This window comes from Eurypyga helias, unplaced genomic scaffold (genome assembly GCF_000690775.1).
Source record: "Eurypyga helias isolate BGI_N326 unplaced genomic scaffold, ASM69077v1 scaffold4691, whole genome shotgun sequence".
NCBI classification, from domain to species: Eukaryota; Metazoa; Chordata; class Aves; order Eurypygiformes; family Eurypygidae; genus Eurypyga; species Eurypyga helias.
In genome coordinates this window covers 3,852-16,025 of record NW_010228771.1, presented here as the reverse complement: position 1 = coordinate 16,025, position 12,174 = coordinate 3,852, and the positions used below count along the sequence as shown (strand labels likewise).

General features: G+C 36.6%; 1 protein-coding gene across 1 annotated transcript; it reads right to left on the bottom strand.

Moving 5' to 3' along the window:
• Positions 1-738: 738 nt before the first annotated feature.
• Positions 739-11,432, bottom strand: BNIP2 (BCL2/adenovirus E1B 19kDa interacting protein 2). The gene is made up of 10 exons (XM_010160119.1): positions 11,383-11,432; positions 10,618-10,685; positions 9,435-9,587; positions 7,427-7,603; positions 6,677-6,779; positions 6,232-6,363; positions 5,574-5,660; positions 5,342-5,440; positions 3,882-3,917; positions 739-1,329 (listed from the first exon to the last, which is right to left on the bottom strand). Exons 1-10 carry the CDS (start codon positions 11,430-11,432, stop codon positions 1,281-1,283), a joined length of 954 nt encoding a protein of 317 aa, XP_010158421.1. The 3' UTR covers positions 739-1,280.
• Positions 11,433-12,174: the final 742 nt, after the last annotated feature.

Here is a 12,174-nt window from a genome sequence, read left to right as displayed (position 1 = left end):
GACATTTGGCATTGAGCACAATAAAAACCAAAAGTGTAGATTTAATGTATGTGCTACAATATTATGTTGCTCAGCTCCTGAATGGATGTGTTTGCATGCACCTGTCCTTACAAGGAAAGAACAGTTATTAACAAAAGACATTACAGATTTTTACAGCATATCAACCAGTGCATTATTGTTGTCCTGATAAACCTAAACACATGAGTTATGTGTCCAAGTACACCTCTTACAGAGAGAAGCGTACTACCATTGTGGGGGGGGAAAAAAAACCAAAACAAAACACTCTCTAAAGCACTTTTTCTTCAGGTAAATTAGTGCTGGTATCATGTGTCAAACTAAGAGCTTTAGAAATGAATCTTACATCTACAAGGATGACACAGGCGGCTTAAGACTCCCCATACCTCTGCACACAGTTGATATTAAGGGTAGGACACCTCTAACTCCCAACCTCTACTGCATATGACTAGAGTTCTTCCTGGTGACATCAGATACTCATCCAAGAAGTACTGCAATGAAGCCATTTCCTACTGACAGCCGGGACAGCCTTCATTTACTGAAGCAGAATCAAAATCTGCAACTTAAATTGAGAAAGGTTTGATATCTTACTATTGAAACAGCTCAGCTTCTATTGTGGCTTAGGCTTCAGTTCACAGAACTGCAGGTCGACGTTCTGAGAAACTGACTAAAATACACCAAAGCTCAAGATCACTCTAGGGAGGTAAATGAGTACTGCTTGTATTAGGTATGTGAACAAAAATGACAATCTCCACACTCGTGAAAGACTACAATTATGCGATTGTTAATATCCAAACAAATTAGGTCTCTGTGACAACCAAGAAATGCACTTGACCATTTACAGCAAAACAGATTTATACAATAACAAGTAACTTATGGCCTTGTCCACCTGCAAATGGAACTCCTTCACAAGGTACACACAACATATTGCTCATAAAAATATATATTATCTCTTTCCTTTAACATTTAGGTATATAAATATTTTACTGAAGAACATGCATCATTTAGATAAACAATTGCAAGAACATCCTCTGAAAACATAGGGTTTGACATTTAGCAGTATAAAATGATTACATAAACATAGCTATTAAAGTCAAGACAAACCAATACAGCAGTAAGCAGTCCGTTGTGTGCTAGTCCAAGAAAATTAAGCACCTTTTGCAACAGGTTATATACTATATATACACACACAGAATGCATTGTAAATGGAGCAAGAATAGGATCATTCCATCTGCATATTCTTCAGTCTTGTTTGGACTCCAAACTTACTGTTCACTTTTCTGCTCTTGTTTTCCATTCAACTCTTGGTCAACTCTGCTTAGCAAAGAAAGCAGTAAAATTAAAACTGTGTTAAGAAGTAGTTTAGTTTGATAGCTCATTATATTAAGCAAAAACTGTAAGATTAAGAGGAAAACCACAAAGCCTTTACATGAAAAAAGTTTTAGTACATAAATATTAAGATTTTTATTGAATGCAGTCACAGCAATGCTTTTATTTTAAATATTTTCCTATGTTCCCCTAGAAATTTAACTGAAATTGTTAAGAAAACATTTAAATAACTAAGTATTTGAAAGGAAACATTTGAAAACTGCAAGTGAAGTTTGTCTACAGAAGAAAGAGGCAAGTTCTGTGCTTTTATTAATGAATGCAAGCAGCAATACAAGTTCACAGGTAACTTGATAACACCGCCAGGCACTACTTTGATGAATTCATACACTGCAGAATAAGCCCAGAACTACCTTTAATGTTACAGTAATTAAACCAAGAAGGTAACAGCCCCAGTCGAACCAAGAAAAGTTAAGTGGTTCTCTAACTGCAATACTTTTTCTATTTAGTTCTGAGACTCTTGTAGTTATCATGGAAAAGTTCACCACTTCTTTTGGTTCATTTGTGTGCCCCTTTTTTTTTTATCTGCCTTGGGACTAGCAAACAAATTATTGCTTTACAGAAAGCAGGGAATGCTTTACAAGTCCTGTAGGAGATGTTTTCTCTTTACAGTACAAGCAAGCTACGGTGTGTCTTCTGGAAACTAAGTTGTGCATGGAGGTAAGTTAATTTTAAAACCAAGAGCAGTTCCAAAGTGAGAGAGGCCAAGCCCAGTTTTGTCTAACCACCTAATTGCTAACCTACCTCTCCTGTCTCTCAAACTATAAAAAGCCAGTTTTTCAAAATGATAGACACAGTGACAGCTCTCCTAGGCCATGAAATCCATAAGAATGAAAGTTTGTTGCTCTTTTTAGCAACTGTAAGACCTGAATCTAGTACGTAAGGACCCAATAGGTCTGGAGCAGTGTTGTCTAGAAGCAAGAGTCCTAATCAAATAGCTGTTCAGCTGCACAGTCAGCAGCTGCAACTCATCCCTGTCCTCACTGCAGTAGTTTAGAAAATCATGTTTTGACATGACTTTAAGGACTAATCACAAAAAGTGAAGAAAATAAGGTAAGCTAATGCAAGCAAGCTACACATATACAGTTTACAATATAAACCCATAGAAGTATATCACATTCTAGCTTCCAAGTGACTCCTACATGTAGCCAAAGATTTTCTACTGCCATCCTCAACAAATTTAGTAACTAAACTTCAACACATCTCCTTTCCCCCTATTACAAATGGTAATAAATAGATTATAAATAATGCCTACAACTGCTTTCAACCTGATTAAAGTTTCAGTATGAAATAAGGCCTGTGCTCTCTACTTTACGTATAAGTTTCACTTAGGAACATACTACTTTTGTAAAAAGTGATGGTAGTATAAGTGATGATATCAACAGGGGCACTAAAAAGTGCCTGCTGCACTGGAGAAGAGTTTTTACATTACTGTGTGAACATCTTGGGTTTGCATCCCAAATACAACAGGCCCTGCAATAGAATTGGGCCATATTATACACACTGGGGTGGGGGGAAGGAAGCATAAATTTTGTTCAATACGTACTAAAAGTTTCTTAAATTTGACGGGTTTGGTACTTCAGATTAAGTGATAATATTGCAGTGTGTAATCAGAAAAATTCCAAGACAAAAGTTCATCATTTCTCACTAGCTTTATCTGCTGGCTTTCAGAAAGAATTGAAATTCCTTTTATTTTAATCTCTCAGTGTTCCCCCCTATGTCCATTGCCCAATTTAAACAATAAGCCTCCCTCAACAGTTACGTACTCATAGGAAGAGTAATTAAAAAAAAGCCAAGTTAGTAGCAAAACCTTTCAGTACATTTGTTAGTGAGAGTGAAAAAAAACCATTCATTTAAAAAATATCAGCTGCTGAACAGCTCAAATAGTTAGCAGGAGATTGAAAATTAACAAAATGAAAATCCAATGTTTATTAGCAAGGAACATAGGCACTGCAAATACAAACAGCACTAAAAATATTAATTTAGGTTGCATCTGTGCAAGTTAATAACTAAAGAGGTAGTGAATACCAAAAATACAAAAGACAAGATTCAGTATTAGAACTTCTTCCAGAGTTGCATCTCTGCTGATACATAGCTATAGCTTAGCACCAAAACCCAGCTTTCTTCAGACATCACTTGTTAGAAACAGTGAAACTTGATTTAATTAATTCATACAGAAGCACTATTTTTGCCTCTTGACTATTCAGTTGAGAATCCATGTATCCCCTTAAAAGTGAGTATCTCATGTAACAGAGTCATAGAGACCATTCACAAATACATTTGAACATCCAGGGTAAGTTCCATTAAATGATATACTGCACTAGCAGGCAGTACAGTTCCTTTTCAGGATAAAAACTTAGTCACTAGTGCATGTTTATATTTACAAATGCTTATTCCTTTATGCAAGCCAATCAACTGTGAGTTAGTTGCAGTGCAAATAGTTGTATCTAGATGCAACCCTAATCAAAATATGAATATACCTTTTCTGTTTCTTTCTAAACTTTTCTTCTTCATACCTTGGTGAGGAAAAGTTTGATTTCAGTAAATGTAACATATGAAGGCCAAATTCAACAGAAGGTGCAAACTGGTGTTAGTGTCAATACACTTTGTAGAAACATACCAAGTTTTGAATCTGATATAATTAAGAAAAAATACATTGTACCTCCAAAGTTTGTAAGCACTAAACAGGCACTACAATTTAGTTACTATGACACATGAATACAATGCAACTCCTTGTACAGTATTAACACCCATCACTACAATTTAAAGTCTATATTCGTAACAGTTTGAAGCCAGACACAACCCTCCACAGAAGCCTGAGAATGAGCTCCGTAAGTCAAGTTCAGCCGTTGCAGAACAGTTAAAAGGTTCATCAATACAGAAAAGTGTCTTTCAAGACTTGGAATGACAGTCTGAATATTCAGAACACATCCTTCAAAAAGCCCAGTAAAATCATACTCTAAAGACAGCACAAGGCTGCTTCAAGCACTGTCACGTCTTTCTTCCCCCACAAGAAAACGGTTCTCTTTTTTATAAAAAGTTAAATTGTGCCACTGATACCAGCTTAAGGTTTATTACAATAACCAGCCACCTGCAGGAGCAGGGGGAGATGGGTGGATCTGTAGCATGGATGTGCCCTTCTGTGCACACACTGAGACTATGCCATTTCTCCTTATGGAGTTCCCAGTTTGTGATGCATACTGGTTTTCTATGTTATACTCTCTAATAGGCTGATCAGTTTATGACCAGAATTGATAGTATTTTCATCTGGCTTTTTTAAGACCCAAGTTTATGGTTTCTACTCCACTACTGCAGCCACAAATACTCTTGACAGAAGTACCATCACCATATTTGAGAGCAGAGTTGTGCTGACGTTAAAATTTTTAAAGAGGCGAAAACCAAGGATACCAATGTTACCTTCACCTCTTCACCAAGGTGGTTTTGGAATGGTTATGGGTAAGGATTCAGCATTTTTCCACCATAGCTCTTCTTTTAAGTGAAATCCCAACCCAAGTGATATTTCACCACTTTTAACTTGTTCCACATTTTAGAATGAACACTGGAGGATACTATAAATTCTGTATCAACATGCCCAGAATTTCTCACTCACAAGCCAGTTCAGTATGCTATGGGGTAGAACAACTAGAATGAGGCCTTGTCTCTAGAAAACTTAATTCACATCCGTAATTTGGTAATGACATAAGGCATTATCTGTGAAAAACCCTGTACATGAACACATGGACTGGCCATGCTACTGTATACCCAACTGTAGTTAGCAATGTGGTCAAACATGGATACTCCTCCTGGAAACAGCAATATAGCTGAGTTAAATGAAGTTTTATTAAACGCAACATATTACATTCAAACCAATCGCTGACTACAATATATATTGGTTCTAAACCATGACCTGTGTAGAACATGTTTGAATAATAAAACGTACTGTTTTATGCATTCTGGGATGCCAACGTATTCCATGGGGATCAGTTCAGCTAGTTCTGCCAGGGTAAAGACATACCTAATTTTTTGGCTGAATTTTGAGCTGTGGAAGAACAAATGCAGGGTACAGTTACAACTTGAAAATTTTCAGTAGGTCAACATTAAAACAGTTTTTGAAGTTTAAAGTAAATGTTAGAATTTTTTTTCAATTAAAAAAATAGCTTCAGGAGTATTACCTAATAAAAGGTTTTGTGATTGCCAGAAGTGTTCTGATGAACCAAGAAGGATGAACTATGATCAGTGATTTCAGATTCTTTCTTAGCCTGAAGAATTAAAACAGTGGACATAATTACTAGAACAAAAAGGCAGCATGACAGCAAGGGTTTAAAGTATAAAAAGTATGTTTTTGCAAAAATCAACTGTCACATATATCTAGTATTCTGATATTCCATTATGAGAAGTTTCAATCTGCCAGAAAAAATACCACAACTGTATAGTCAAAATTTAAGTTATAGTATCAGTCTGACAACGACAAGAAAATAACATTCCAAAGATAAGCTTCATTGAATCTTTTTATGCAACCAATGGAATGGTTTATGAAGGTCCTCTCCTTCATATTACCTTATCATATCAACACATTATGTTTTAAGGATATTCTGCATGGTAACAATATTCAGTATTCTAACACTATTTTCACTAATACAAAGACAGGCATGCCTGCAGCATTGTTCCACACTGTCTAGCTTAGGAAGATATTTTCAACACACCAAACAATTTACTTAATTAAAATCTTAATCAGTAGGTACCAGACACCAGATTAAACAGCAGTTTTACCTAAATATGCCTATCACTGAGCATGTGAATATTGTAAAAAAATACTGCAGAGCTTCTTACCTTCTATCAATTTGCTGGTAACATTTCCTAAGCCAGCCTAAACTTGGCATTTTTCTCCGTGTTGTTGCACCATTCAGGTAAACTATCATATAGTTCTCTGCTACTAACAGCTCTAAAGTGCCAATTACGTACCTGCAGAGACACACAAAGAAAACTTTCAGGTGAAGATCTGTGGATATACAGTATATACAGTATAAATACTCCTAGGAAGAATGTTCAAATATACATAAACAGAGTTAAGAACAGTGTTAAGCAACTTCTAATAATTGATTTTTTTCTTCCTTCCCCTGGAAGCACATGTAGTTGCTTTTCTATTTGTTATCTTTCCCTCATCTGAAAGATAAAAAGCTTCATTTAACAGAGAAAAAAGTGATTGCCCTTACATAAAAAGGCTAATTACACAATGTGAAATTAACACAGTATTCAGAGGCAGATGATGACTTACTTAAATAGATTGTCCATTAGGTATCTGTAATTAGGCTGGCTGCTTTCAGGCATAAAGCACACAGCAAACACAACAATGGCATTTAATCCATCACCGTAATAACCTGAAAAAAGCAGCAGTAGTGACAAAGGTGAGTATACACTGACTACATTTGCACAGTGTCAAGCAGAGTCAGTAAGCTTTTCCATTATTCACCTTGAAGAGATTTACAAACATCTATTCTATATAGATAGATTCAAACAGTTACAGAAAACCTCAAGATTTCTTTTTCAAGTTTGTCTACTTGTAAAGAAATACCTGAAGTTGATCTAAATCAAATGTTGTACCTACAGTCAACATCTCACTATAGAATCTCACTGTATTTAGTAACATTTTATATAGTCAGCTTTTCTTCCAACCTAAACTCCACAGATAGTTGGGAAGAGGCATTAAACTGATTCATGCCTTAGTAGATCTACAGTTAATGCTTTCAACACTATTAAACCCCCCCAAAATTACACTGGCAATAGTACACAAGTAGATCTTATTACATATGTGCATGTTAGTAGTACACATGTTCAGATGGAACACCGTGGAACTTGTTTAATAGGGAGAACATATTAAATCAGCTATATGCTGACTGTTGCAGCAATACTGCAACATATGAATCATCATGAGTCTTTATGCTGAAAGCTCTTCCTGTGCCACCCCAAATCAGCTTAAAGAAGTAGTTTCTCAACAGTTCCCCTCCAGCACACTACTAATCCTTACCACCATGACTGATAACTTTTTTATACGGTTCAATTGCCTTCATGTCCACCCTATGGTCCTGTTCTCCAATCCTAAACATTCGCCAGCGTCGACCGTCATCCTTCTCCTCTGCCACAGTATATTCAGTAAGTGATCCTTTCCTAATTACATCAGTAGTTTTTGGTTTTGGAAGATCATCTGCCAAAGTTACAACAGGTTGAAGATCCATTACAACAGTATTTATAGTAACAATCTATTCCAACGCAGGTTAACCACTTCGCTATCTGATCTATTTTATTATTCTTTAGCCAGATGCATCAGCTGACTTTGTTCCTTCAGTCATTACAAAACAGGAACTCACAGGTGTCAAAATACGTTGGCAGTTACTCATTGACTGCCATTTTCTGTGTTGAGGTACATGACAAATTTGTAGTCACGCAGGAAGCCTATTTAATTGTAGGCTTTCAGAACACAGACCTTGACGAATCTCACCAAAATAGACAAAGTGGTTAACTCCAAAGATGATTACACAGGTTACTTGATCACAGATTTACATAAAAGCATGATTTAAAAAATTGACAGTACCTTGCAAGCAGACATGCAGGCAAATCTATTAGAAATTAAATCTAATTCATGTGCGTGCAATCAATATATATGAAATTTATGCTGACAGCAATCTCAACCAATTTGTTCCGATTAAATTATGATTCTTGACTTTGTTGCATAGACCTTACCCAAAGCAAGAAAAACCTACTGCAAGTTAGTTGTCTGTTCCCAAGACAAAGCTGTTAATTGAAACTATCCTTCCAGGAAAATGAAGGCAGCAGCATTAAAGGAAGAAAAGACAGAAACCCTTTTCAGCCACTTTTAAAAACAAGGCACAAACATCCGGAACATTTCCTTCACATCACTGCAAAACTAACCGTACATAACAATTCTTCACTAACATGATGAAAAATCCCTTTACACGGTAAACCCAGTGAAAAATATCACCTGCAATATGTTTTTACCTATGTAACACACACACACCCTCCTCCCCCACCCTTAAAGAGCGTTTATTTCTCCATCTATAAGCTATCTTGGAATGAACAACGGGTAGTGCTTCACACTAACAGTGAAAAGAGCTTCCTGTTTACTCATGAATTAAAATAATTTTATTTCCAGAATAAAAAAAAGAATAGTTTACATGTTTACTTAGAGACATTAAGTCATAAAGTTATATACTCCAACTGTTTGACCATCAGAACAGTTCTTGGCTTACACAAAGGGACCTTAAAACATATTTAAACTGCAAGTTTAAAACTTGTGCTTTAACTCCTACACAGAATTCTTTTACCTCAAATAAAATTTGTTGTAACAGCCAAGTTTTGCCTATAAGATGAAGCATCTATTAATTTCTTAAAATGAAGATCACTACCAGTGTGGCTGCAGCTAAGTTAACTTCCTATCAAGTAATTTCAGAATTCCCTGACACAAAATAGAGGCTCTTCTACCACTTTCAGTCAATCTGGAAAGCATGCAAACTCCAGGGCTACTGACCTTTTGTCATTCTCACCACAGTAAGGTATGGTATCAGATGTTACACAATATTATTAAAAATACCATTCAGTACTCCTTAAATTCATCAATTTCTGACTACCTAATCTATACTCTGCAACCCTTTATATGGTTTACCTCTATTTAAAACTGATCTATAATACATGTAAAACACCACTGATATTCCACCCCCCCAGGTTGGTTCCTTAAAACATAATACAATGCAGAGGATTTTCCATAACGGAGTTGCAGAGGTTTTCATTCACTTATGTTTATATGGAGTTACAGCTATTGTGGCATCTTTAGTACGCAGTCAAGGTCTGATTTGCTCTCTAAAAAAAAAATCATTACACCTGTTACCAGTTTCTAATCACTCCCTTTATATTCTTCCTCTTGCAATATTGAGTCAGTTATTTCCCACCTGAAAAACAGCTGACCTGCACATAAGAAAAAAATATTTTAGGGCATCATACAAAAGCAAGAAAATACTTACCTTCCCACTCAAACTCATTGCTATTTTCTGAAGGAGTATCTAAATCATCCAAATCAATCTCTCCACTCTCATCAGACAAAACAGATTCCTCACTGTGATCCAAAGTTAAGCTAATATCTGGAGCCGTTAGTTTCTTCCTCACCTTGGTTCCCTCTGTATTTAAAAAGGCAAATTATTTTCAAAGCTAAAGCAAGTTTAATAAGCATATTAACAAGACAGAAGAGCACAGTGCTTTCTCAGAATGCTTCTAAGCTAATGCCCATAATTTAAACGAAGTTATCTTTGGAATAAGAATTAAAGACTGTGAGAAGAACAGCATTGGAGGTCAAAGTTTCCTCAATTGCATATACACTATGATCACAGTGGTAGACCCCCATACCGTCCACAGCACAACCCGAACTGCTGCCACCACCTAAGCAACCATTAGCCATGCTGTATCAAAGTGTACCATGGGTTGTTCTAGACATGATACTAAATATGACAAATTCCAAATAATGCAACAGATTTATGTCCTTAGACCTTGTTTCTGTTAGGTATCAGTAACATCATAACCATATTTGGTGAAAACAATACGTAAGGTTGAAAAAAAAAAAAAGGTGACAGACAACAGCGAGGACAGAAAATTAAAGAAACTATTAGGTGCTTTGAGACACAAGGGAAATACTTGCATGATTTAGACAGCAGTTGAAATCAGGGAATGAAGTGACTGATCCAGTACTGGAAAAGCCACAAGTAAAGCAGATAGACAAAACAAAAAAAATTTTTAAATCCCTCACCTGTATTATTTCCCCTCTGACCATTCAGTCAGCCTCTTAAAGGCTACAAAGGTCTAAAATTTGGAGTGAAACTAAGGTAGGCCCTAACTGATCCACAAAAAACAAATAATGGACCAAGATTTTAAGACAGGTCAGGAAGTGAGAGCAATAATTCTTTTTTGTCCAGTAGTATCTGGATAGGTCTGTTTACAGGGAGGATGAAGAATCTCATTTTATTCCAAAAGCCTGTTCTTTCTAGAAAAAATATTTATAATACCTTCACATACAAAAATGTCATTTAGAATGTTGTTTCCTCAGGCCTAACAAAAAAGAACCCAAACACCAAGAAGCTCTGTTGTGTTTTAGGGTGTTTAAAACAGCCATCTAAGTAGCAAGCAGCCAGATTCATTGGAGTGGAATGTTCTTACCAGCTTCACTTTCTGTTCCAGCTGCAGCCAGTATATCTGGCTCAACAGGATCATCCTCTGGCAGGGGCCTGGTGCACAAAGAAACTATTGTTACAAAACTTTTTTTTCCTTTTTAGAATAGCCAGCTAAATGCCAAATATTTAGACTTAGGCACTGCTAAAAAAAAACCCCACTGAGATAGTACTGAAATTTACTCAAAGCTTAAGTTCAAGCTCTCAGTAAACAAAGCACAGAAGTAGCAGAAAATGCCTTTACAGCATTCAAGCAACCTCTGTTGACGTGACAAATGCTGAAGTATTGCTTGCTACTACTGTGTCATCCTTAAGAAAACCTGTCATTCTTGCTTGGGAAAAATTGACATTAAATCCATTACAGAAGTAGTTTAGTCATGTTATGGAATGCCTCTGAAGTCAGCAGGTTTAGATTCTTTGTAGGCCCAAGCATGACAAGCAGTCTTAACTGTTAAAAATTTTGCTCAGATTTGTTGCTTAATGAAATATTTGGGCATTCAGACACTGGTAATAACAGGCAAACAATGTATTTGCAAGAGATCACCACAGGAAACTGAATTTTCACTTCAGTAACACATTCCTGCATTACTTATCTTACACATGAACGCAAAACAATCCCTTCTCAGACTATTAAGAAACATGCCACAAAGCCTTTCCAGGACTACTGTATAATGGCAATCACTTAAACGCTAGTATTGAGTGTTAGTTCACCCAGAAGATAAAGAGGTAGCTTATTGTTGATGTTAAATTAAACCTTGGAAAATCTTCATCTTGCCATTCTTCCTTAAACTCAACACCTTCCATTCTCCAGCCAACTTGAATTGCTAGTAGAGACTCTTGACCAGCCAGAACCTCTTGTCTTCAGGAGAGTGGGCTAAAGAGGAGCTGCAGGAACATAACAGAAGATGCTAGTTCAATTCTACCAAACCCCATACTTTCAACACATCCGTTCACTTATCACCAAGTTGAGGTGTTATGCGGGGGGGGGGGGGGGGGGGGGAGGACACCACAAAAAAGTTCTTGGTTTGTTTCCTTTTTTCCCTCCCCATATACAAGGCTGCTCATGGAACGATCTACCATATCTAGGTCTATGCAATCCAGGCATCTTGTGAACGATCTACCATATCTAGGTCTATCCAATCCAGGCATCTTGGGTAGTCCAACACCCTGCTCATGCAGAATCAACCTCTCCGTTAACATCAAGACCCTGAGCAACATAATCTATCATTTAGGACTACACCAGTTCACTGCAAACCGTAAGAAACCTGACAGCTCTCTAGATTCTAAAGGAGATACTGAGCAAGTGTATATTTTGAGGAAAAAATAAAAACAAACAGATGGTCAGATCAAAAATACAATCCAGTTCTTAAAAGAAAACAAACACTTCAAAGATAACTATTTCAGGAAGCGTTTTCAGAGAACTCACCCTGTGATATGCAAGTCAAGCTGTGTTTTTTCAGGCTCACCCATCACCAGCAACAAGGAATCCCCAATAATGGAACATAATCAACCATTCTGTTGTCCTACAAGTCCAAGCCAGCTGAAG

Bases quoted from the DNA above. Each gene is read 5' to 3' on its own strand.
- BNIP2 (XM_010160119.1), bottom strand. From the start codon at position 11,432: ATGGAAGGTGTTGAGTTTAAGGAAGAATGGCAAGATGAAGATTTTCCA. The intron at 10,686-11,382 runs GTTTAATTTAAC...TTTGTGCACCAG, and splicing joins CAAGATGAAGATTTTCCAAG to GCCCCTGCCAGAGGATGATC. The intron at 6,364-6,676 runs GTAAGTCATCAT...GTGTCTCTGCAG, and splicing joins CTAATGGACAATCTATTTAA to GTACGTAATTGGCACTTTAG.